The 26678-nt window shown below is 39.6% G+C and overlaps 1 protein-coding gene across 3 annotated transcripts in view; it reads left to right on the top strand.

The window, feature by feature from the left end:
* Positions 1–26408, top strand: part of MTOR (mechanistic target of rapamycin kinase) — a 66779-nt gene extending 40371 nt beyond the window's left edge. For all 3 annotated transcript variants that reach the window (XM_074924604.1, XM_074924601.1, XM_074924603.1), the window contains 28 exons: positions 800–900; positions 1572–1687; positions 3056–3133; positions 3523–3630; positions 5674–5799; positions 6444–6575; positions 10042–10157; positions 11447–11564; positions 12354–12560; positions 13201–13301; positions 13561–13657; positions 14299–14397; positions 14986–15108; positions 15715–15897; positions 16555–16689; positions 16974–17148; positions 17384–17519; positions 18207–18354; positions 19037–19159; positions 19632–19714; positions 21227–21299; positions 21806–21880; positions 22379–22514; positions 22919–22984; positions 23679–23759; positions 24099–24179; positions 24804–24909; positions 25422–26408. In XM_074924604.1, coding sequence (XP_074780705.1) covers positions 800–900; positions 1572–1687; positions 3056–3133; positions 3523–3630; positions 5674–5799; positions 6444–6575; positions 10042–10157; positions 11447–11564; positions 12354–12560; positions 13201–13301; positions 13561–13657; positions 14299–14397; positions 14986–15108; positions 15715–15897; positions 16555–16689; positions 16974–17148; positions 17384–17519; positions 18207–18354; positions 19037–19159; positions 19632–19714; positions 21227–21299; positions 21806–21880; positions 22379–22514; positions 22919–22984; positions 23679–23759; positions 24099–24179; positions 24804–24909; positions 25422–25437 — 3139 coding nt within the window. In that variant the 3' untranslated portion in view covers positions 25438–26408. The remainder of the gene's footprint in view (positions 1–799; positions 901–1571; positions 1688–3055; positions 3134–3522; positions 3631–5673; positions 5800–6443; positions 6576–10041; positions 10158–11446; positions 11565–12353; positions 12561–13200; positions 13302–13560; positions 13658–14298; positions 14398–14985; positions 15109–15714; positions 15898–16554; positions 16690–16973; positions 17149–17383; positions 17520–18206; positions 18355–19036; positions 19160–19631; positions 19715–21226; positions 21300–21805; positions 21881–22378; positions 22515–22918; positions 22985–23678; positions 23760–24098; positions 24180–24803; positions 24910–25421) is intronic.
* Positions 26409–26678: the final 270 nt, after the last annotated feature.

The raw sequence follows: 26678 nt of genomic DNA, 5'->3' as shown, positions 1-26678 counted from the left end.
GTCTTGCCTGTGGCAGCCCATCGGTTCTGTTTGACTAATTCCCCTTCCTTTTGGGAGGGAAGAGGATGACAGTAGAGAAGGCGAGTTGGCCTCCCTCACAGTTGGCAGCTATTCCACTGCTACAGAGTATCCAGCCTGAGAAATTCTGGAACTGCAACACCCACAATAATTGGGTTGATTAGTGGAGCACTCACAGTTGATTTAAAAGAAATAATATGAAAAATCCTGATGCTTCCTCTCTGCCGGCGATGAAGGATTCAGATCCCCTTTGAGATCTTGCCGTAACAAGTCTTCATCCTAGGTTACAGCAGCATTGGCTCTCTAGTCTCTGTCTTCAAACTTGATGATGTGTTTATCCAAAACATTTGATAGCAGGAGCCATGCACAAGCTATTCAGATCCTATGTCTCTTGTACTGATACCTGCGAAGAATTTTAAGCATCCCTTGTTTGTTGGTGGTTTGTTGGTTTTTCTTCTCAGGAATGTTTATTTTTCCTGTATTTGTAAACTGACAGTTCAATTCTTAAAGTAGGCATTACGAACTCCTGAGGAACAAATGCAAACTTTTGCCTGGATTTGTGTTTTCAAAGCATAGTGTGCCTTTCAATTATTTTCTGATGACAGGATATTTGTTGTCAGACTAGCACATCTGAGTTGGCCGGAGAAGAATCTTATTCTCTACTTTGCATAGGAAGAACGATGGGACTGGTTGTCATCTTATCTGTGGGAAGCAGTTTTTTAACAAGGCAGAATTCTTAGAGGAGGTTTTTTGCTGATCAGAGATTGTGTTTTTTTCTTAGGGGGCAGCTCCACCAGCAGTGCTGTGAAAAGTGGACACAGGTCAATGACGAAACCCAAGCGAAGATGGCTAGGATGGCTGCTGCTGCTGCCTGGGGTCTAGGTAATGTATCCTTGTGCAGTAGTATATGACAGCCCACAGTGTGGAAGCACGGAGAGTTTTAACTTTACATTTCACATAGCTCAGACTTGAAATCAGATTAATAGAATTTAGAGTTGTGGCAGACTCTTATTTACAAACTAGAACTATCTGTTGAGAAATTCGATAGCTTGTGTCTGCTGAGTAGACAATCTGAAGTGAAAAAAATCTATAAATGGTCCAAATATCCATTATACTGATAGCCAGATATTTACTAGAGAAGCTTATAAATCACTTGCTGTCTGTCAGCCTTTGCTGAGAAAAATTAATCTTTTGGTTTTGGACACTAATTCATTCAAATGTTCTGAAAATGTCAGCACTTCAACTTTTTCATCACAAGGAATACAAAAACCTTTTCCGTGAGGATAACAATTTGTCTAGAAGAAAAATGCCTGTGTATTTGCTTGTTTATAACTATGGATGATATATACAGTTTATGCATACGTATACATGCAGTTTCTGTATGTAACACAGACTGTCCCTGCCAAAGACAAGCTGTTGGAGAGCTGACCTCAGTGTACAAGTGCCACACAGTATTTGGGCCTAATTGCTCATGTCCAAGTACTGTAGCATAGTTCTGTTCTTAACTTGCAGCGAGGGCTGTTGTGTTACTGAGGATGTCTGTGTCTCTGCAGGGCAGTGGGACAGCATGGAAGAGTACACCTGCATGATCCCAAGGGACACCCATGATGGTGCTTTCTACAGGGCTGTACTGGCTCTTCATCAGGACCTTTTTTCACTGGCTCAGCAGGTAATTATCTTCCTTGCTGGCTTTCCAAAACCTAGTTTAAGATGAGCTAGCCTATATTGCTGCAAGGAAAGACATGCTGTTTTAAAGCAGTTGCCTATAACCCATGAATTGCCCAATAACCTTTTTTCCATTGATGTATTAGACCTTGGTGTCTGAGCTTACCTTGTATTTTCAGAAACACAGCAGTGAATGTATGTACAGATAGTAGTGGTCCAGTGCTGTATAGTGTAAGAATGCCTTAGTCATTCTTAGGCTTCTTTACCTCTATGTCTGTTTTCTAGACAGACAGTGCACAAAGATTATCTCAGCAGAGATTCTGTTTTACAAGGCAGTGCTTGATAAAAGGCATTCATGGCTTAAGACACACACAAGATTCTTCATGGGTGTTCTGTGCACCTCTGACTGTGCAGGTTTTGCAGTGAAGTGCTCATATATATCATGTACCAGACCTTTTTCTCTCAGGTTTTCTAGTAGCAGCAGTAAATCTTAAATCTTAAATTGAAATGAGAAATCAAGGCAAGGAATGAGCCTATTAAACAAAGCCATATTGGTGTGCTTGTTTGTCACAGAGGAGATTTGCAGATTGACCTTTTTCCCCTCTGTGGATGTGAAGCATGTTGTTTATTTTCCAAGGAAGCTCAAGTACCACTTCTCAGAATTCTGTGCTGCCTTGCCAGCTTAGATAATGGAGTAATTCTGTCTGCTTTGTCAAAACCCGTACATAGATTTTTTTGGGGTGATGTGCACAGTAAAATTAGCCAGGCATTCAAAGGAGTATAGTTTGTGATTAACCTTTAACATTTTGAACAGGAAAAACTATAGATGAGAGATTATATAATGACTGGAACCAGAGCAGGATTTATTTCATGCTTGAAGAGCATGTCTTAGTTGGAGGAAGAGAAATGGAATTTGCTGTCCTGTAAAATTCATAAAAACCCGTTGGGTTATGTAAAACAGTGAAAGCTATTTTCTCTCGTTGCATATTATCAAGAGACATTTCTTGAGGCTTTTTTTTAACAGATTCTCTTGCACTAAAATTTAAACTTCTCTTTTCCTCTATAAATGTTATTAGTGATGATCTCTACAATGATGGTAGGATTAGAAATACTGCCAACTTTGATTTAGTAGAAAGACAGACTTCAGACTGTGCAGGTGATTAAATGAGGGCCCCTTGACTACTCCTCTACCTGACCCTGGACACTGTTTTCTTGTCAATTTTTTCTATTGATAACATCATTTCCTGGTTCTTGTTGGAGAATGGGAGCAATGCCAGCTTTGTTCATGGGATGGAACAGATGAATAGCAGTTCTGACAGTTGACTCCAGAAAAAACATACCACCTTTGCCCCAATATCTTGTTCTATTTCAGTGCATTGACAAAGCCAGAGATCTGCTAGATGCTGAGCTGACTGCCATGGCAGGAGAGAGCTACAGTCGAGCCTATGGGGTAAGTGTCTAACACTCAGCCTTTGTTCTCCTCATTGCAGCTTCAGACAGTCTCTAAAAGTTGCATAAAATATCTGAGTAGCACTTGTATCAATCTTAAGACCTGTGCAGGTTCACAAGCTCAATGGCTCTTGTCTGATAAGAAATAAAACTTTGTAGGAGCAGCTTTGGGACAAATTAGAGTGAGGTGAGGTCCCCCTGCCTCAAAAGAAATAAGAACTGACATTTAGGAAGTTTGAATCAGCAGATCATCTTAGATACCAGTATATAGCAGTGAGTCCTTTACCTGCTGGGCAGCATGTGTACTTAAGATTTTGATGCCAAAATACTGTTCCTTAATTATAGATTTGTTCTGTAGTGATTGGGATGGAATGTGATTGTTTCCTTCAGGCTATGGTATCCTGCCAGATGCTGTCAGAGCTGGAAGAGGTTATCCAGTATAAACTTGTACCAGAACGCCGTGAGATCATCCGCCAGATCTGGTGGGAAAGACTGCAGGTACATCTATGTAAAGATCACGGACAGAGATGCTGATGTGCTGGCATGAACAGTTTCCTTTCGAGTCAGTGTAATGGCTCAGCAAATCTTTCCATTTCTCTTTCTATCCCAATAGCGTATTTGCTTACATGGCTGTATGCTTTCTGTCTCCTTTGAGTTTGTTCTGGTTGTTTCAACTGTTTTTTTTCTTGGGTTATTTTTTTTTTTTCTTAATGTTCTCAAAGTGTCTACTGATGTGACTTTTGAGTAGGGTGATTCAAGCCTTGAAATAGGTGTGTACAGACTGCAGATACTAGCAACATTTCCAAGGCTACTTATTTCAGTGTTGGATCGCACCTGGAAATACTTGTTTGGATAAGGCTAGTTTGAACTTCTTACCTGGCTGGCTGCATTTTAAGAAGTGAATTCTCTCATGGTGCTGGAAAACTGGACAGAGAATTCACATACTTGTAAAAAATTGTCCTCTTCCTTTTTGACGTCTTACAAGAACATTTCTGATTGGTGGTGATTAGAGACATGGCTTAGTGGTGGACTTGGTGGTCTTAGGTTTATGGTTGGACTCAATGATCTTAAATGTCTTTTCCAACCTAAATGATTCTGTGATGAGCCTCGTCTTAAGAGACCTTTAGCAATGCTGCTTTTCGTATATTTAAAGAGAAGCTCCTGCCTTTCTGACTCTGAACAACGAAAATCCAAAGCACCTTTGAAGATTTAAATTGGCCAAATATTTCCTTACAAGAGGCATCCCTACAGTGAAAGTGAACATCATCAGATGAAGTAGTACATACAGGAATACTGTTTAAAGAGGTGATTCCCACAAGGGAAGAAAAAAAAAAAGTGTAATTAGGGTAAAATGCTTTCATTATACCAAATTTTGATACACTGCCTAGAGGAAGAATTTCTCCCTATGCAGAGTTCTTCACTGTGACTGGTATATTTGCCTCTGCTGCTGCATATTTTTTAGCTGTTTGGGAAACTGTGATGAAGATTTTAGTCTCTCATCTGCATTCCTGTCTGGAAAAGCTCAGGACCATTTCGCTGGGGTGGAGAAACTGAGAGTGACGGGAAGTGTAATGTCTGAATACAGCTGTTTTTAGTCCTGAAAGCAGTACATGCAGTTCTTGCACATTTTATAGCTGCTTTTTAATAATTTTTAAATGCCTGTTTTATGAGGTTTATTTCAGTGTTAGGGAACAATTGTCTAACTTCCCAGCCCTCAATTTTGGGGGAAGAGGGAAAGAAATAGATGCTTTGATGCTAAGGTGCTTGCTGCCAGTGAAAATTCTTTTTACCACAAAACTAAGTCTAAGTTGTCTGTGGGTCAATACAAACTTCAGAGCATCACTGTTACCCTGAAGTATCTGGCCACTACAATAAGCACCATGTATTTGCTTGTTACTGTCCCTTCCACAATTCTACTTCTCTGTAGCATCCTTGAACTTCTGAAATACAGATTCATTCTGCTCTGACTGACGATGTTTTGCCTCTTCTTTCAGACAGACAAGAACCAGACAAAGCTTGCACAAGCAGCATAGCAGTTGGAGCTGCAGTTTCTGGCAGAATATCAGTTCAGTCATGCCAGCCTCTAAAAGCAATACATGCAAGGAGAAGAAAAAGGGCAATAACAAAAATATCTTTGCAACCATTTGGTTTTGTATCATCTCCATATTGAGATTTGTCACTGTTTAAACCAAAAATAGGTTTTTAAAACTAGGTTGAGGAGGGTTATAAAACTCCTACTCGTTTTGGAATTGCACAGAGTTTTCCTAATTTTTGGATGCATTTCTACTTTTTCTCCTTTTTCCATTAGAAGAGTATCGTTAGACTGCAAACACTGAGCTGGCTGCAGAGAGTCAAGGACTTGAACTTCTTCACACATTGCAGTATTAAATAGCCAGCTAGTTTGTAATGTAGACCTGCTGTGAATTATGGGTACTGAAGTCTCTCCATCTTGGGAAAAGCCTCTTCAGATTCTGAATTTAAGCTCTGTGGAGTAGATTGGAGATAAAAGACTAATAAGTTCTCTTTTCCTTTTTCTCTCAGGGCTGTCAACGAATTGTGGAAGACTGGCAAAGAATATTGATGGTCCGATCTCTTGTAGTGAATCCTCATGAGGACATGAGAACTTGGCTCAAGTATGCCAGCTTGTGTGGCAAGAGTGGGAGACTGGTGAGCATTATCCAGCTCTGCCCTCTATAGCAGGTTTTTAGATTATTGCCTTTGTTATGCTGCTTCAACCTTGAGCATTTCCAAATACTTTCATTGCCCAAGTGGGATGGGCTCTCCCCTGAGAAGGACACTGGTCAGAAATTGTTGAAATGCTAAAATTGTAACCAGTGTAGAGTTCATGCTTGTAGCCAAGGTTATTTTTGTGGGACCCGAAAGCCTCTGAGCCAGTTTTTTATTACATTCTATACCTGAAAGTTCTTATGCCACACTAGTAATTATTGATAGTAACTCTCTCTGCTAAAGTACTCTGTCAAATCTAGAATGTGATGCTGTTATTGTTGAACGTTACAATCCTATTTCAACATTCACCACAAGATTTATTACCAAAAATAATTGAAACAGAGACTTCGCACTCTCTGCTGGCTTCTGCAATGGGAATCTAACGCTCTCATTTCAATGAAGACATGTGGTTTATTATGTGGTTTTCTTACGAGTCCAGGGAGTGGTAATAAGGCTGCTATGTCTGTGTTTTATCTGGAGGGTCAGAGGTGTTTTTTCATGGCAGGCAATTCTGCAGCCAGTATGAAATGGGGGTAAGAATGAGCTTGTTTTAACCTGCTTGTTCTCTTTGCAACTTTCTCCAGGCTTTGGCCCATAAGACACTTGTCCTGCTTTTGGGAGTAGATCCATCTCGACAGCTGGATCACCCACTGCCAACAGTACATCCCCAAGTGACTTATGCGTACATGAAACACATGTGGAAGAGCGCCCGTAAGGTACATAAGAACATAGTACTTCACGTTTCATTGCTCAAGCTTTGTGTGGTGGCATGCACGTTAGCTCTTCATAATCCGCACGGTACAAAGTCAAGACTGAAGGTTTTCTTTTTGCTCACCTAAAATCCCTTTCCTTATTGTTATTCAGAAGATAAGCTTTTGAAATTTACCTTTAAAACTCCGTAGTGACAGAGGAGGCCTGGCTCTAATTTTATTTCCTACGTGGAAAGATTATTTTTGCTAAACCAGTATCAGGTACCTAAGGGATGCAGCCAAGATTAATGGTCAGTAGTAGCTCTTCTGCCCTCACCAGGATTTTACTGTGTAGGCTTGGTACTTGGCTTTTTGTCCACTGTTCTGATTGCCAGGTCTCCACACTGTACCTGGAGAGGGTTACATGCTGAAAGAGTAATGCTTTTTTATTACCAGTTTTAGAAAAATATCCTGAACAGTTTGTACTTAGTTGCTGAGCAGAACTGACTTTTAGTAAGGACATAATTGAGAATTTCTATCTGAAAGACAGCTGAAAAGTACATAGGGTTTTGTCACGGGAACGATTTGGCCCCAAAGAGCCTAGGGTGAATGTTTTTGACATTGCAACACAGGGAGAATTTACATAATCAAATCCAATAAGCTCCAGACTGGATAACTTACCTTTTTTTTAATATACATTAAAGCCTCCATTTATTCTCATATTCTGCCACATCTTTTTTATTTTTCCTGTCGTTGGGATTGCCAGCACTGGAGCAGAGCCATTGCTATGGGAACATTGCCATGACCTAACTATTTTTTATTTGAATTTAAAAAACAGAAGGAGCTGCTGCTGAGGCCCTGTTCTGTTTGCTTTGTAAAATGGTGTAACAGTTTCTTACTTTCTTCAGTAAATGATCCAAGATATGGGTCTTCTCTACCTGCCTCTTTGAAAGTGGACTTTTCTGTGTTTGACCTGTGATAAAGAAATAGAAAAGATGCAGTAAACTGGTGCAGTTGTAGAAAACGAAATAAAGAAGGCACAAAGATTAAGGGGATGGGGGAAGAGAATGTATCTAAAATAAATTGATGCAAGAATATGTGGAGCCTGTGAAGGCACGAAAAGATTAGAAAAGCAGCAAAGATGAGGAGGAACAGATGTGCTTAGAATCATCTCCTCTTGCTCGTTGAATGCTTTCTTATTTAAATATAGTACCTAAGCTCTGTGCCTAGGGACTTCTGTTTTTCTTCTTTCTAACACATTAAAACTGGGTGTTGTTTCCAGTGCTGAGGGAGAAGTACTTTACCCAAGGCAACACTAATCCTAGACCTGCATGCAAGTCTCAGCTCTTTCTCTGAGCACTCTTCTGCTGGAAGGGCTGACTCAATGATTCAGTCCTTTGTGGCACTCGAAAAACAGATGTTTATTTTTGAAATTCATGGTTAAAGGTGCAGCTCTGTGGCAGAAGCTGTTGGGGTATGATAGAGTTTGCAGTCTGGAGTGAGACTTAAGTGTTTGTTTATACCAAACACTGAAAGAGTTTAGAGAATTTTCCTGGTACCAGGAGCATCGCGTGGTTGGGTGTATCCGTATGTCCTGTTTGAGTGACTATCATCAGCTAAATAATACTTAGTTATACACAGCTATACCTAGTGGTGTCTGTAGACCAGAGTTTTCTATAGCTGTGTGTTCACTTGATTTGCTATCCTAAGTAATCAGCTACTGAGGTAGGCTGGTATGATAGGAAATGACCTTTTTTTATAGCTGAGGAGTTGAAGGTTGCCTGGTTGACCTAAAATGTTTTCCTTACCACCATTTTGGCAGTTGCCAGATCAAGCAGGAAAAAAACTAGCATCTATGTGGAAACCAGCCACATAGCACTTGCAGAGCTGCACAACAATCTCTTCTTAAACAAGAGATAAAAAGATGAATAAGTAAACCCTACTGCATTTCTTCTAACAAGGACCTTTGCCAGCAGCTGCATGCTCCAGACATACCATAACAAGACTGCATACAAACTTAGGAATTCAATTGTTGAACTTAGAGCTTTCAGTCTTAAGTGCTCTGCCAGTCAGTTTATGATGATCAGTTTTCAGTATTAATCGACACTGAAGAGCAGATTGTTGGGTGTGTCTAGATATGAGAGTGGCTCATAATTTTTCAGCAATATCTTTTTGCCTAGTTTTGGCGAATGTCTGGCATAACAGCATAACTATTTATAAGATTGTTATTTCCCCCCCTGCCGCCTTCTAACCAAGTATCTGGGTTACAAGCTGTGGAATGCCCCCCATTAATGTTAATAGTGTGATACTTTGTTTTATTTCACCCTGGGCTAATACCATTTTTCCTTACGATTGACTTGTGCATGCTGACATTTGAATGGGATAGATGAGGCATTTCTGCTCAGGTGATTCTTGTCTCGCTCTGAAGCAGCTCATTCCTGTAAATGGAACAGAAGTAAATTGAACTCTTAATAGCATATTCTGCAGTTTCTGACCTGAAATGACCTTGCAGATTGCAAGAGCTTTACTCTAATTGTTTCCAGTGAAGTGTGCATACTTCTTTTCTTAAATCTTTAATTTTGGGGTTTCTTACCCCATAATTCTTACCAAGGACTTTCAAAAAGAATCCTCAAAATTTGATAGTGCAAGTTGCTTTAGCACTACTGCCTTATGTAATCTGCTGGCAAAGGAGCAATGTACATTTTTACTTCTTAACCTTAGGAGAAATCTAGACTTTAATTTACTGAAACAACTCAAAGTTTATGTCCCATGATGTGTACTGTAAGCCTAGCCAAAACTAAGGGGTTAGGAGGTCAGATCAGGAAGCTGCAAGTTTTCCTTCAGGCATTACTTTCTCAAATTGTTATTTTTTCAGGCCATAGCATATTATAGACAGGCTTCTCTGGATTTGTGATCCTGTCTATTATGGTAGTGACTGGGTCAGGTAGAGTTTGCAAGCGATGAACATTTGCTTGATTGTTGGAATTGCCTGTCTTCAATGTGTATGCTCAATTGCAAATGAAACATCTCTCTCTCATTGCTAGAATCTCACTCTGTATGAGCAGTAACAGGACATTCTCTGCTGCTGAAGTTTTCTTTTTGTGCAGGTGACTTGTTGCTTTGCCAGAGTTCTTGCCCATCAAAGCGCGATGTTAGCTTATATTATGGTCAGATATTCTAGTCAGTCATGCTTTGGCTGTATGTATGACATGAAGGTATGTGTAGCATTGGAAGGATGCACTTCTTTGTTCCTCAGTGTAGCAATTCAGTGGCCAGATTACTGCAACATCAAGAATCTCTAACCTCTTCATTTATTTGGTGCTACGCATGTAGAGTATAAACTGATTTGAGAAGAGATGTAAATGGCTAAAAAGCTTTGAAAGAAAACAAAATATTTTTGCTTTCAGTGAAACTTATTTCCACATTGTCTTCCTCTCTTATGAAGTTGTATTTAACCCCTGTGATCCTTACTGAAACCATCATCCACTTACAGATTGATGCGTTCCAGCACATGCAGCACTTCGTGCAGACAATGCAGCAGCAGGCGCAGCACGCTATTGCAACGGAGGACCAGCAGCACAAGCAGGAGCTCCACAAGCTCATGGCACGGTCAGCCCCTGGTCCTTGCACACCCTGTAGCTATATAGTGACACTGATGTCTTTCCTGAGGTTGCAGGGTCCATGTAGATGACGTATTTCAGGCAAGGCCCATGCTTTGATTGAAAGGAACAGAGGATTTCTCACTTAACTGGTGGAGACCCTTTTGGTATTCCATTCCTATCTATCATATAATTTTCAGTAAATGTTTATGCTAATGTGTCACAAGAACAAGCTTGTATTTGTCGCTGGCGGCTGGTTGTATTTTTCCAGCACTCTGGCTCGCTGGCAGAAAGGAGAGCTCTCAGCATGGTTATTTCTTTGGTTTTCAGGAGATCCAGTCAATAGGAAGGAAACACTTCCCACATGCCTGGCACATCCGTGCTTGGCAGCGTGTGCCTTTAATACAGCAGCAGCGCTTTGGGCAATAGGTGCCAAGCATGTGGCGGTCTCTTAAAATATTGCTGCATTAAAAACACAACTCTGTTTTCCTCTATGGATCTGGAGGTGCCAGATCTCTTGTTTCCAATTTAAAGAAGAAATTGCATAGTGTTTACTGTTGAAGGTTGGCTTTTTTTAAAGGGAGATATGACTTAATTTGCTTTTATAAGAATGGGAATTTGATAACACTGTCTTATTTTTTTCAGAGTCACTACCATGGTGCACAAATTAGTAATGAGTTGTGCACAATATTTTTCTTGCACAATGCTTTCTGGACAACTCAAAATGTAGAAAGGAAAGCTGTGTAACTGTGGTATTTAAAGCCTGATGAGGGAGCAAAGTACTAAGCTTTGCACAAACCTTCACAGCCCCACCCTGCTGCAGTAAAAATATGTTGTTTTTCCTTTCCTCTGGGAGGGGATGACTTAATGGGGTTCTGGCTTGGGGGAAGAGCAGTTGCTCTGTGTTTCCACTGTTTGTCTGTCGCAATGTTCTCTCCAGAAGGGCAGTTCGTATGGTGATAAGTATAGCTAGCCAGCACATATGCTGTGTGCATTTTATCAATCCTGATGAAGTCTTTTGACGTTACTGTTAGCTAGTTCCTACTTTTTTTATAACTGATATAAATGAGGAACACAGCTTGACCCTCACCTTTCCCTCTAAAAGTTGAGCCATTAACTTACAAGCAGGATGTAGCTGTTTTGAACCTTAAGTGTATACTTCCAGTCTGCAGAAGAGGCTGACTGAGTGGGTTTGCTACGTGAAAAGTCTTTCAAACTTCAGATAAGAAGTCTGCCCCTTAATCCAGCAGGCTTCATTTTGATTCTAGGTCTGAGTCAATAATCCCTTTGCTTAACCAGGTGTTTCCTCAAACTGGGTGAGTGGCAGCTGAACCTACAAGGCATCAATGAGAGTACCATCCCCAAAGTCTTGCAATACTACAGTGCTGCAACAGAGCATGATCGCAACTGGTACAAGGTCAGTAAAGAAAAGGTTCCAGGAACCATTGCAGAGAGATCAGTAAATCTGACCACATCCCATGCTTCAGGAAAGGAAGGTGTTCATAGGAAGATCTTCTATAACTATCTGCCTTGTTACTGTGCGTAGAACTAAAACCAGAGAAAGCAACCCAAGACAACCATGAGATTCTTGTTTAGAATCTTTATCTGCCTGGTAAAACTAGGCCACAGTTCAGCTTCTATTCTTGCTTTTGGGGCTTTCTCTCCTGTCAGTTAACAGTAAAGGAGAAAGGATAATCTAAATGGAGAAAAATTTAACTTGTTCTCACTCAGCATACTTGAACTAGGAAAGGAGCCTTGTTGATAATTCTCCAAAGAGCCTTTGCTTTCAGGGTTCTGAAATTTCAATTAATATTTGGTGCTAGATCTTCTCTGGTGCAGCCATCTCCTGTATTTCTTCCCATTGTACCTCTCTTAGTCCTAACACATTAATCTTCATTTTAAGCTTTGAAAAATAAAGGTGTATGTGAATGGAATCTGACTTCAATTTTTGCTACAGAGCTCCTTTGCCTTAGTATCCAACAGGGAGCTCCTGGCCAAGAACTCACCATGATGATCTTTAAGATAATAAGACAGTTCAAACTACAAGTGATTAGAGGAAGCAAAACATTGTGTTGTCTGCAGGGTATTACTTACTACTGTTGTCCACAGACTCAGAAAGGTTGGATTACTATCTCTAATAATTAGAAAGTACAAGTTGCAGAAAAGATTCATCTTCCTTCTGGTTTTTGTTCTCTCTTGCTGGCAGGCCTGGCATGCCTGGGCAGTGATGAACTTTGAAGCAGTGCTTCACTACAAACATCAAAACCAGGCCAGAGATGAGAAGAAGAAACTACGTCATGCCAGCGGAGCCAGCATCACCAGTGCTAACACAGAGGGCAGCAATAGTGAGAGTGATGCTGAGAGCACAGAGAACAGCCCCATCCCATCTCCAGTGCAGAAGAAAGTCACTGAGGTACCCTTCTTCTCTGTTGATGTTGTACTTGTTGCTTAGACACAGGAAAATGTTACAGTGGGGAGCAAACTATTATGCATACCTGGCTTGTGGAAGCTGTCTCTGTGTGTTTATATATATATGTGGATATATATATATATATGCGCTCATACCTTACAGCAAAAGTGAGGAAGTTCAGGTTAACTCAGTCTTGAGGGAAGAGGACTAATTGAATGCAAACGATCCTAAGTTAGCTGTGACCTAAAGCAAAGGCATGGGTGGGTATCTTATATGATACAGTGTGCATTGGCAAGTCTTGCTGCTTAAGCCCTTCATGAAAGACTGTGAGGAATCTTTTACTTAACAGTTATAGTAGGGCTGTAGTTTTTATGCTGCTTTGATGTCCCTGGTTTTGCCGACAAACTGAAGTATAAAAATACTTCACAGTATGTTCCCTGCCAGGCTGAAAGGCCTATATGTAGTCAAGCAAAACATAAATTCCAGGAGCAACACGTCCTGTGAGGAGTATGGATAGAAGTCAACTATAATGTGGATTAGATCTATGCTTCCACATATTTCTCCCCCTTTTCCCCTTAAGTTTAGAATTCATGTGGACTGATGCACTTGTGTAGAACTAATGCAGCAATTTTCATTCCAAAAGGATTTATCGAAGACCCTCTTGATGTACACGGTCCCTGCTGTCCAGGGTTTCTTCCGATCCATATCTCTGTCCCGAGGAAACAACCTACAGGACACGCTAAGGTACATGATGAAGCTCATAGTAAATGAAATCCAGCTGATAAGGGCACATAGTTTAAGATTAGGTAGAACCTGGTTTTGCTCTTTTTGTTATGGTTAAGCTAAGTGAATGCTTCAGTCCAAGCTAATTTATGTTAGGTAGATTAGCCCTTATCCTATTCTCTCTGGGTTCTGGGAAGAAGAGTTGTAAATGGATCTAAAGGTATTTGGTTGGAATGGGGTTTTTTGTTTCATTGCTAATGAATGTATTTATCCTTTTCAGAGTCCTTACTCTGTGGTTTGACTATGGTCACTGGCCTGATGTGAATGAGGCTTTGGTAGAAGGAGTCAAAGCAATTCAAATAGACACTTGGCTGCAGGTAAGGAACACAAAGGGCTAAGACAAATCTCAGTTCTGGGGGGAGCTTGGAGATTTGTTACGTGATATCCATGATGATCCTTTGCTAAACAATCCTCTGTAGGTGAGTGGTGAGAGCAGTGTGCAGTACAATTTGTAACTGATTTAACAAGCGTCTTGAACAAGACATGAGAAACATTCTTGCATGCATTTTTGTATTTATCTCCAGGTTAGTTTATAAGAATGAGAGAGAATGAAAATTTTAAAATTGAAGATGACATGCACACAGTGGTGATCAACTATGAAACACTATTGTGCTGCTTTGATGTAGTACAGACAGTCTATTTCAGGATTGCTTTATAGAATGACTGTTGTAAATATATTAAAAAAGGCTTTACTACTTATTTGAGAATTACATTTCAAGACACATCTTTCTCTTTCCTTAAAAGGATCCTCTGACAGTTTTGCACAGAACACTTGTGATCTCACTGGGCTGTTCTGCTTTTCTAACACTGTTTGAAACTTTGTGTTATCCTCTGCCCATCTCAAAAATGAGCGGTGGGCCTCTCTGTCTCCTTTAGAGACTGTGAGGTCTGTCGTAGAGGGCAGAACAGCTTGTGAACTAAACACATGAGATGACACGGATGTTTACTTTACTACTAGGTTATCCCTCAGCTCATTGCAAGAATTGATACCCCTCGACCATTAGTAGGACGTCTCATTCATCAGCTCCTCACAGATATTGGGCGGTACCATCCCCAGGTAAGCTTTGGCTTAGAGGAGGAATTTCCATAGACTGATAGCCAATTAAGGCATTTCCTGGGTTCCATTTCACCTAATCTACATGCCTGCACTGGAAGTCACAAGTGAGGATAGTGAGGATGGGGGCTATTTCTGCTGCTGCTTCTTTCACCTTAGCACTGTTCACCTAAAATGAAAAGAAAAGGTGGATGAGCCATGCAACAGGGGAGGTTCTCTCCATCTAATAGAATACTGGGTAGTGCAAATCACCTTCTTAAATCTCATTAAGTGACTACTAAGAAGCTACCTCACAGACATTTTAGCTGAATTTCTTCCTACAGTGTGCAAAATCACAAAATGTTAAAAACAGTTTTCTATTCTTTCAGTTTGATAAAGGCTCTCAAGACCATTCTGCTACTCAGTGAATTAGTCTTGTAAGCTTTTCAGACTGGAAGACTTTGAATACTGAATTCCTATCACGTCTTTCCAGAAGCAAGCTTGCTTTCTCTTGTCTAGCCCTAAGGCTGCTATTTATTAATGCTTTTCTAATCCTTCAGTTTGTGTAGCAATTCTGTGTGGTTCTAAAATATTACTGGTTGTCCCTTGTAGGCTTTGATCTATCCTTTGACTGTGGCCTCTAAATCTACAACCACTGCTCGCCACAATGCTGCAAATAAAATCCTCAAAAACATGTGTGAGCACAGTAACACTTTGGTGCAGCAGGCAATGATGGTGAGTACTTAGTGTACCATAAAGTGTTTCATGTCTCAGGAATGGATGTACCACAGATATAATAACACAAAATTATATTCATTGTTAATTTTGTTCAAGTACAATTATTTTGGTTGTTTTTCAATTGGTAGAAGTTACAGAATTAGTATAATTTTAAGACAGTGCTTTAATTTAAAAAGGACCCAAACGTTCAAACACTGAGTTCTTGTGTCTCCTTATGAATAAATTTAGAGCAGAAATAAATGAAGAATCATTGTTCCATAAAGAGATAATTTTGCTTAATGAAAAGTGGAAAAAAACCTTACCGAGTGTAGCATGGTAGCTTAATTCATTTGCTAGTATTTATTATGAATAAATGAAAAATAAAGCTTTTAGGCCAAGCTACACAAATATTTTAAAAATGTCAAAGGCAACAAATAGCCTGTTCTCAGCTTCTTGCAGAAAAAAGTGTAACAGAACTGTGGGAGTTCTTGTGGCTCCCTCTAGCTGCCAGCAACAAATATTTCATAATCGTTAGAGAAGAAAGTAGTTTTGCATTTGTAAGTTAGTATACAGTCATAGTGTTTTTTCTGTGAGAGTTTAATCTTTTCTTCTGTCGTAAAACAGGTGAGTGAAGAGCTAATCCGTGTAGCCATCCTATGGCATGAGATGTGGCATGAAGGGTTAGAAGAAGCATCTCGTCTGTATTTTGGAGAAAGGAACGTGAAGGGAATGTTTGAGGTGCTGGAACCACTCCATGCAATGATGGAACGTGGGCCTCAGACTTTAAAAGAGACATCCTTCAATCAGGTATCAGCAAACAGCCAACAGCATAATCTTCTGCATGTCCTTAAAAACAAGCAGGACGGCCACAGGCCCGGATGTGTTACAAGGACCTTTGCAGTCTAACACAAAGAGTAAATCTCTTGGGACTCATTACATTAGTTGCAGACTTTATTATTGACATTTATCTTCAGACCTGTATCACTTTTGGTGACTATAGTTCTATAGGGATCAGGGTAGTACAGATTGCCCAGGAGTCATATATTGTCTGGGTGTCTGATAGGGTCTGGAAAACATACAACTGCTCTGCAGTTAATTTTTCTACCTCTAGTCTGCTTTGCTTCACAGTAACCACTAGCACAGATGGTAGAGGTGACCTCTCTCAAGCCAGCAGAAGGAATTAATTTGAGCTTGTGAGCCTACTGTTAAAGGGTGATCCTATTCATCCTGTTGCCTCCTTTCATGAAGTCTGTCTGTGAGCAATGTTATCCAATAAACTTGGTGCATGTCTTGGATCCAGGAATTGCTGGATCTTTAATTCTGATACGCTATAAAAATGTGAGATCAAGTATTTGTAATGCAGTTTGAAAATAGGCTGTGATGTTCTTTGTAGACATTACACCACCTGTTCCACTACAGTCTGTAGAAATGCTTTTCTTCTGTTGTTTTTCACTTCCTCCCTAGGCCTATGGCAGAGACCTAATGGAAGCTCAGGAATGGTGCAGGAAGTACATGAAATCAGGAAATGTCAAAGACCTAACTCAGGCCTGGGATCTGTATTACCATGTGTTCCGGCGTATCTCAAAGCAGCTGCCTCAGGTGGGGGGAGAGGTACAGTTCTGTTGTGGGTTTTGCAGTGCAAGTTGTCAATACCAGTCTTTGTTTCATGTTTTCTGGTTATTCACAACCATTCAAAATGAGTATTCCAGAAACACTTGCATATGATTTGCTGAAGGTTTGCTGCTTATGCAGCACTTCCTGCAAGCATCTGAAGTGTTGACTGACTGAACTGTTCTAGGTCCCTCGACAGCATGAACTCTCCGGATGTTTCAGTGAGATTTAACTGAAATTCTGGGGGATTGTATTTCTTTTGTTTTTGGTAGCTCACTTCTTTGGAACTACAGTACGTGTCACCAAAACTCTTAATGTGCCGGGACCTGGAATTGGCAGTGCCAGGAACATACGATCCCAACCAGCCCATCATACGCATTCAGTCCATTGCACCCTCCCTGCAGGTCATCACCTCCAAGCAGCGGCCCAGGAAGTTAACGTTAATGGGTAAGAGAGAGCAGTTTTCACTTAGCTAGCCTAGTATTTAAACAGTTGTTACTTTTTAGGTCAAACCGCATACTTACCAAGTAAAACCCTTCCAACATTTCCTTTCAGGTGAGGTATTTCTTAGTGGTCTGGTCAGTCTGACTTGCCTCAACATTCCAGTTCTTGGGTGTATTATTTATTTGCTCTTGTCTGCTTGTTCAGCAAGAGTAAACTTCTGTGTATTAATTTTTCGCAGGAAGCAATGGGCATGAGTTTGTATTCCTTCTGAAAGGTCATGAAGACCTTCGCCAAGATGAAAGAGTGATGCAGCTTTTTGGGTTGGTCAACACTCTGCTAGCAAATGATCCAACTTCTCTTCGTAAAAACCTCAGGTATGTGCTGTGGATAATCACTGAATGTGTTTATGCACAGTGACACCCTACACAGGTTCCATTTCCAAGTAAATCTTGGCACAGCCAGCTGGTTTGTGAGGAAACGGTGAATCTTGGAACTGAGTTAATTAAAAAAGAGAAAGAAAAAAGCATTCATAGAATTCAAACTTGTAGGAAATGTATCCTGAGGGCATTTTTTGTTTTATTTAATTGAATTCCCATCTTGTAAATAATTATGGTCTTTGAGGCAATGCCTATTTCAAGATAGGCATTGAGCATTGCCTTAAGAGCCCGAGAAGTGGAGATTTTGTCAAGGATTTTTTTATTATAGTCACTAAGTAGCTTGGTGAATAGTCACCAACTGCAATTCTATAGTGTCTTTCAAGAATGAACATTTCAAATGTCATGTGCAAATAATAGATCATTGTGGGTGACATAACATGTACCTTCTGAAAGCAGTCTTTCAGTGAAAACCACATAAGCTTTGGGAATGTGTGTAGATTGTCTGGCAGCGATCTGTCCAAATGGATGGTTCAGGTCTGTTTGAAAAAAAGAAAAACAGAGCAACTACTGAAGAGATGATTGGGATCAGAATCAGATTTAATAGTAGTTGTTTTAAGCATCTCGAAATGCATTAATTCACAACATGCAACAATTTGAGCTCTGATTCTCCATTGTTTCCTGTAGCATCCAGAGATATGCTGTTATTCCACTGTCTACAAATTCAGGCTTGATTGGCTGGGTCCCTCACTGTGACACACTGCATGCACTCATCCGAGACTACAGAGAGAAGAAAAAGATTCTGCTCAACATTGAACATCGCATCATGCTGAGGGTAAAGGGCAAAAGCTGGCAGAGTTTTTAATACATTCTTTTAGGACTCCCATGTCTTAGCGAAAAATAATGGTGCGCAGCTTGTTCTTCCTTTGCCCGTTTTCTGATTGTTACTGGCACCAGTAAAAAATGTAAAAACATCAGATAAGAGTTATAAAATGCTCTAAGAGGTAAAATTGGCCATACATTTATTTGTTTCCCCTTTCCTGTTTTAGCAGCAACCACAAGTTGTTACCATCTGGTGACTAAAATATGTTTGGAATTTTGTGTGACTGTGATGTGCCTTATACAAGATGCCATGCTGCTGGCATTTCCAAACGTTGTGTCTAAGCAACGGGGCCAAAATTAGACAGACTGGAGAAACTAAACACTAAAAGGAAAGCGTGTGCCAACCCAGAAGACTTATTTGGATAATGATTTATGAAACATTTACCTTCACAGTACTGTAAATGTGGTTATGGACTACTTTGTGAATACTAAATCATTCGCTATCCCATTTAAAATGAATTCTTCACTGTTGGATGGTCATCTTGCTGTGATTGGGAACATACTGTCAGTCTACAAATAATTTCAATATAAACTTTATCTGAAATTATTTGCTGCTATCATGTTTCTCATAGTACAACTAGGGATTACTGGAGGTGGTTTTCTTGAAGTTGTTGAGTGTCACTTCTCAATTATAGATGGCTCCAGATTATGACCACCTGACTCTGATGCAGAAAGTAGAAGTATTTGAACATGCTGTCAATAACACAGCTGGTGATGACCTTGCCAAACTGCTGTGGTTGAAAAGTCCAAGCTCAGAGGTGAGTTCAGCAGATGTAATGGCTTATGTCTGGCAATTGCCATAATGTGGAATTACCTTTCCTGCAGGATGAGTGAGAGGTGGTGTTCACTCATCATAATCTCCAGAAGAATCACTGCAGAGTGTGTATCCACACATGCATCCCTTCACAAGGGCCTTAAAAGACTCACATTACAGTGGCTGACAGAGTGCAGTCCAAAAGAGTCCAAAAAGAGTCCAAAGCTCAAGACTGGAAACTGAAGCTCCATATACTTTGCATGGGGAGAGAAAAGCAGGAGCCTCTTAATTCTCTTAATGGCTTAGACATCTGATTCAAGGCCACAGGATGTCTGAATGCCCTCAGGCTATGGAGTGTATTGAACTTAAGCATATCACTTTGTGCAAAATGCAAGTAGTTAATGTATAAATTAAAATACGAGCTGAAACATACAATATGCCTGCCTGACTTTTTTCTGTTTCGTCTCCACTTGTAGGTGTGGTTTGACAGAAGAACAAACTACACTCGTTCACTAGCAGTGATGTCAATGGTTGGGTACATTTTGGGCCTTGGGGACAGGTAAGAGAAATTGTAAAGGTTTCTTTTAAATAAAAGCACAGACTGTATAGGCCTACCGGTTAATTCTTTGGATCTCTTCTTACGATACCATCGTTCATTGTGGTTAGTGCTGAGTTGTAACGATACCATCTTTCGGGACCTAATTGTGCTGCTGTTGTTTTCAGCACTGAAGGCATGAGATGTGGGGTTTGTGTATCTTGAGTACAAATAAGAGTTTCTTCTGTTTTCAGAGGAATACACAGAAAATTACATCAAGGACCACAAATTCTAATGTTGTCCTTTTTTTGCTCTCTGAATGGGAAATCTTTCTCCATCCATTCTATGAAACAGAAATGTTGTTGACTTTTGCCCCAATCTGTGGGCTTGTGTGTGCTTTATGCATACGAGGGTAATTTTTTTTGCAAAGTCTGTTAGGACTGTACATGTATATCCAGCTTTTTGGGGAGGAAAGAAGCACCATGATCAAGCACCAGTTCTTGTTCCCTGAAGTAGCAAAAAGAAATCCAGGAAGTATTTATTGGCAGAAGTCTTCTAATTCTCCCTCCAGATGGGTTCAGTTACACTAATTTTGCATACTGTTTTGCCTGGTGGATATTTACGCTGTGAAGCAGGAACCTCTAATGCTATGTATGTTCACAGCAGTTGTCAGACACACATGAAGTCCCCATAAATGCTCCCTAAAGACTGCCCTAGATTTAAAACAGTTTAAAGTTAATGTTGGTTTAACTACTACTTAACGTGGTGCTTTTTCTGATCTGCAATGCAGACACATTCTGGAGAGAAGTATGTACGATCCAAGTGGATTGAGCGAATAATGAAAGAAAATAAAATGAACAAATGTTTGATTTAGTATATGGCTTACTGTCAAAAGGGGACATCGTAACTTCCAAAATACTTTTGAAGACAATATATTTTAGGTTTAAGGTCTTTAATGCAAAACCAGATAAACCCTCTAATGTTTTCCTTACAAAAGCTTTTATTCCTGAACTTAAAGGTCTTTATAATGAAATTATAAACCTTTGAAAATTGAATTAAATCAAAATTGGAACAACTCAGCATGAATAGCACCACTGTGGTTTTCCTAGTCTCTATTGATTCTCTGCTATCTGGTCGTAATCCAATTTGCATTACTTCACCTGTAGCATAATTCATTACATTTTGCTATACTGAAAAAATGAGAAAACATTAAAAAAGTAGAAAAATTTATTCTAACTGAAAAATAAATGTTCATATCCAAGAAATGTACTGATGGTTCTGGTCTGATAGGTTGTTTATCTTCCAAGGTGAGAAGATCTCTAACTCCTGAGAGGTAATTACAAAAATAATGTGATAGATGCACTGTCAGGAAGCTATTCTGTTCATCCTGAGATTGAAGATCTCAGACAAGCAAGCTGTCACTGGCTGTTCTTGTTCATGAAGATAAATATCATTTCAGACTGGAGCTGCTGTGATTTACTTTGGGTTTTTATAATGGTCTGTCACCCTGTTTTTTCTCCTACTCCTTCATCAAAGACACCCCTCCAATCTGATGTTAGACAGACTGAGTGGAAAGATCCTGCATATCGACTTTGGGGACTGTTTTGAGGTAAATCTTTGTATTTGGACGTTAGATTTTCTGTAATATTTCGCATTTTCTGATGAAAATTAAGAAATTAATCTATAAGACAGGACAAACTGACCTTGGAGTGTGATCCTGGGCAAGACCTTTGGCTCTCTTTTGGGCTTCAGTTTACCTACAGGCAAGATGAAAATAATAGATACTTTATCTCAGAGGCATGTCTTGGGGATTAGCAGACCACTGGAACAAGGAAAGAAGTGCTAACATCACTTTTTCATAAAATGTCTGGAAGCAGTTTAAGCTGCTGTGTTACTTAAACTACCAACTGGGCACATGCCTGAGTCTTCCTGTTACCAAGTTAATTGTCTAGCCTCTGCCAAAAATTTGTGGAAACTGAGGAACATAAAGCGATTACTTTATTTCCTATTTGAAATACAACCTTCAAAACTGTAACAAAAAAAGCCCAATAATTATTAACTCTTAAATAATAAGTCAGCTATTAATTTACTAATTCTCCATCATCATATATTTAGGTTGCAATGACAAGAGAAAAGTTCCCTGAGAAGATTCCATTTAGGTTAACAAGGATGCTGACAAACGCTATGGAGGTAAGCATTCCCTCTTTAATATGAAGGGGATTGTTCCTAGGGAAAATGGCATCCATTTCTCAGTTTTTCCTGTATTTTCTGTTGTGACTAAACCTCTCCACTCTTTAAGAACCAGAGGTTAATATTTCAGCTGCATTTTCTGTAAGTTAAAATATCTCCTGTAATCTTTACAACGCATAACAGTGGAAAGCAACTTTTTAATTGATGAATAAAAGCCCAAAGTTCCTCCAGTTTTTTTAGGCCTTCCTTAGTTTCCTCATTTCAAATAGCTATTTGCATCAACCAGACACAGCCAACAGCATGATACTTCCCAAAGATCACCTTAATGGCAGAAGAGAGCTTCTTAGTTTGTAATGAACATCTATCTTGTTCCCTTAATGAACAAAGCATAGTGATTCCAGTTCAAAGCACAAGCCACTTCCTGCTCCCTGAATGTTAGGGTTAGAGTTGCATCGTGAACAAGGCAGCATGGTTGATTCACTTCTTTCTCTTCTGAAGGTGACAGGCCTCGATGGTAATTACAGAATCACCTGTCACACAGTGATGGAAGTCCTGCGTGAACATAAGGATAGTGTCATGGCTGTGCTTGAAGCCTTTGTGTATGATCCGTTATTGAACTGGCGGCTGATGGACAGTAAGTGATTCTGATGATAAAACAAGGACAGCAAGAGAGTAATCAGTCTGATTTTGTGCAAGAAATATAAGAACCTGAAATCTAATGTATGTTTGAAGACGATCTGATGAAATTGTTGGTTTGCACATGCTATTTCTGTGCCCATGGGGTTTTAGGGATTGTAATGTGAGATTATCACAGTGGCTAAAAACCTTTTGCCCTTAAAGACAGACACAGAACTAAGCTACAAGCAAAATTATTTGGGTTGGGTTTGTATTAATTGTCATCAGGAGATTGGAAGCTCTTTTCAGGTGACAAAATCTGGAGAAGGAGAAAGGCAGTCAAATCTATATTATTTGTGGGCAAATTTGCTATGAAACACTGAAACTCCAGTTCATACTTCTCAACTCCTTACTTTCTTGCAGCAAATACAAAGGGCAATAAGCGCTCACGAACAAGAACAGACTCCTACTCAGCTAGTCAGTCAGTAGGTGAGTAGAAAAGATGGTGTATGTCACGAATGTTTGGAGCATTTTTTTTAGCAGTGCACAAGACTGGGTAAATAGTTTTGGTCCTCAAAAGCAGACAGATAAACAGCTTTAGGACTGAAAGTAGCAAGTTCAGTACTTTAGCTCAAAAAGCAGATGCTCCTTTACAGTTACATTAACACCCTTCTGGAGCAGATACTTCAGATTACATCAGTTTGTATAATTGATTCGTGATATTTATTTACTTAACTACCAAATATTAGTGTGCAAAACCTGGCAAGTAGTCACCTGACTGACTTTTGAGAGCTTTGCGTTGGATCTTAGCAGTTGTTTGCTGTTGAACTGCAGAACAGGGACAGTATTTCATATGGAGAGCTCTACAAAGAAGCATACTTATTTGATTGTAATTTGAGTTAATTTGTATGTCATCTCAAAATATCTTTCAGTTACAACTTTTAGGAACGTTTTGTATAGAAGTGTTCTCAGGTCTTTCAGTATATTAACAGGGGAAGAACAGTGTTTGCTCCTGTGATATGCCTCTATTAGTAAGAGATGTGTGCTACACTTGGTCACAGTCAAATATGCTCTTCAAATGAACTGATTAACAGTTGTGCTAATGTTTCCAGAAGAATATTATTTCATCTGCTTTTCAACTTCACATTTATGCTTTTTATGTTTTCATGATTTTTTTCAACAGAGATGTTGGACAGTGTGGAATTGGGTGAGACAGCCCATAAGAAAACAGGGACCACAGTGCCTGAATCCATCCATTCCTTCAGTAAGCTTCATTGTTGTTTCTACACTGATGCAAAAATTTATTCTTAGATTAGAAAATTTCATCGTGATCCAGATACAGTTACATGAGATGGGACAGATAAGTTCCTTGTCAGCATAAATGAGGAATATAATTACCCATGTTCTCAACTCCACACACCCCCCACACTGCCCCCCCACACCCCCCCAGAAAAAAAGGGTGACAGAAAATGTACTGATATCTGGTTTGGTTTGCTCTCAAAATGGTATTTGTGGTGTGTGGGAAGGGCAGATGTAACAGCGGTACAAATGTTTTTATTGTTCAGATGAAATCCTAATTCTCTTTTCTACTTCTTTCTTTTAGTAGGAGATGGTCTAGTGAAGCCAGAAGCTCTAAATAAGAAGGCAATTCAAATCATCAACAGGGTTCGAGATAAGCTCACTGGTGAGCATGTTTTAATGTTTATGTAAGATAAACATAAAATCTGATCAGATGTATCAGCACTACTTTTAGTGTTTGTATTTTCTGTTAATCCTTGAATTTAACATATTCTGATTAAGCGGATGAGGCCATTTTCCTGGTTTTGTCTAACACCTAAGTACTGGTGCCTGCATTTAGCTACAAAGATTTGAAAAGTACAGACTTCGTATTGTGCATGTCTTAGCTTGTTAGTGGAAGCTGGATTTCTACTGTCCTGGCTTTATTGTTAGCAGCATTTAGTTGCAAAATTTTATGCTCTTAAAGTTTATAAGAAACTACCACCCACCTGCCAAATACTGTACTTGAAAGGATTAGGACCAGGATTCCAGCTACTGGAAAGCTGTCTATTGTTGGTTTATCCCTTATTTGGAGAAGATAAAAGGAAGAAACCATAATAATAATGGAAACAGAATTCTGGACTCTGTATGCCTTAAAGGTTCTCCATGTTTGGAAAATTTTCTATTTTATATACTGTAAGGGAAGGATAGTTAAAAGTCACATTAATCCTTAACTTGCTACCCAGAAGCAAGTTATGCTGTATGACTTGTGACTTCCATTTATGATTTTTTTTGTCCTTTAATTTCAAAGGTCGAGACTTCTCTCATGATGAAACTCTTGATGTACCCACACAAGTAGAGTTGCTCATTAAACAAGCTACTTCTCATGAGAATCTGTGCCAGTGCTACATTGGATGGTGAGTTTGTCCTTCATCTAACCTTGCAAAATTCTCCTCTGAGCAGATAAGGAAAATGTCACTTGTGTAGTCAGTTATATGTAGGAGCCTTACCGCATGCTGCATCTGCTCTGGTAAGTTTTGCAAGCTGATGACAGCAATCCCAGAAAGTCCTCTAAGTCAGTCACTATAATAGTGACAGGGATTTTAGAACATTCAAGCTGCAATCAGCCTCAACATTTTAAGCATTTGAAATACGGCATGTGGTGGTCAGCGATTTCAGCTACAGTGAAGACACACATGTTCTAAAGTAAACAAAGGATGACAGTGTCATTTTGAGAGTTAGCTAACTTTGGACTGCGCTTAAGGAAATAGATCATTTTACCATTTTTAAACATTAGTTAGCTGGAAAGAAGCATGGGAATCACCTGTCATTTTTTCCTGTACTAAAATGGTACCTAGTTAGTGTGGAATCTCAGTCCTTCTGAACAATATGCAAGTCAGCATTATTGCAATATCTTTGTTTTCTGTAGGTGTCCTTTCTGGTAACAGAAGATTCCAGAGTATCCACAGCCTTTTATTCTGGAGGCTTTTGCACTCCAAACTTGCTCTTCTACAAACACAAACTGAACGTTGGACTGAAATACAGCCTTTGTCAAATATTTTGAAATGTAAATGAAAAGAGTTATTGTATATTAAAAGTTGGTTTAAGCCAATGTATAGCTGCTGTTGGAAAAACACAAGCTGTCTGAAACACAACACTTGATTTGGGTTTCCAGGACAGTGAAGACTGATTGTACCACAGATGTCTATGGTTCCACTTGGTCTTTGGGGAACTGGTGATCCATTGAAAATAACTATATACGGGTTTTGACTTACTTTGCAATGTAATTAAGTCATTTGCAGATTAATTATTGCCCTGGTCAGTCCTGTTGGTGTGGCTGCAGTGAGCTCAATGCATTTGTGCAGGAGGCTTCATTTACATTTGGGGGTGAGCTGGATAACTGGAAAGAAAGAGAAGAGAAGCAGAATTTTACCATTGTTTCATCCTGTTACCTTGTTTTCAAACTTGATTCTTGCCCCAAAATTGGAAACTGTATATCCACTCATTACACTAGTGCAGGAGTCATGTTTCAGACTGATCCTGACCTAGAGCAGATCCAGGAATTGAAGACCTTGAGCTGAGCAAAGTCAGGTGCCTCTAGGTGGATTGATCGGTGGCAAACTGGATGCAGGGTACAAATGAAATACCACTTGGGAGCTTCCCACAGTGTATGGATTAAAAAGCAGTATGGGGAAATAGCTAGGGAAAGTTAGTACTTGCCATGGGAGGCAGACGGGAGAACTGGTCATAACTTGAAACAGAAAATAATGGTTATTAAACATGAGGGTGAAGATAAAAGTTATGATTTATGAATTAAACATATTAAAAATAATGCACACACAAAATACAACAGAGTAGCCATGTTTAGATGCCATGTTGTATTTGAATATTTTTGTGCCAATAAATTACACCAAAATGTAAACATTTTGACAGTGTTCTTGTTTATTTCTAAGTACTTCTTAGGAAGAGACAGGGAAACAGATTAAGGTTTTTTTGGTTGGTTGATTGGGGGGCTCTAAGTTTCTTGTTGACATGGATTTGACTTGTCTTTTTCTACATCAGTTCAGGTGGTTGGCTATATTTCCCTTCTGAGAGCAGCTGGAGGCAAAATTATCAAGAATGATGTCTGTCACTTGTATGCTCAAGTATTTTGTATACAACACCTAAATTTTAGTTTCCAGCCAGT

This window comes from Athene noctua, chromosome 22 (genome assembly GCF_965140245.1).
Source record: "Athene noctua chromosome 22, bAthNoc1.hap1.1, whole genome shotgun sequence".
Lineage (NCBI taxonomy): Eukaryota > Metazoa > Chordata > Aves > Strigiformes > Strigidae > Athene > Athene noctua.
This window is presented reverse-complemented; position numbering and strand designations above follow the sequence as displayed.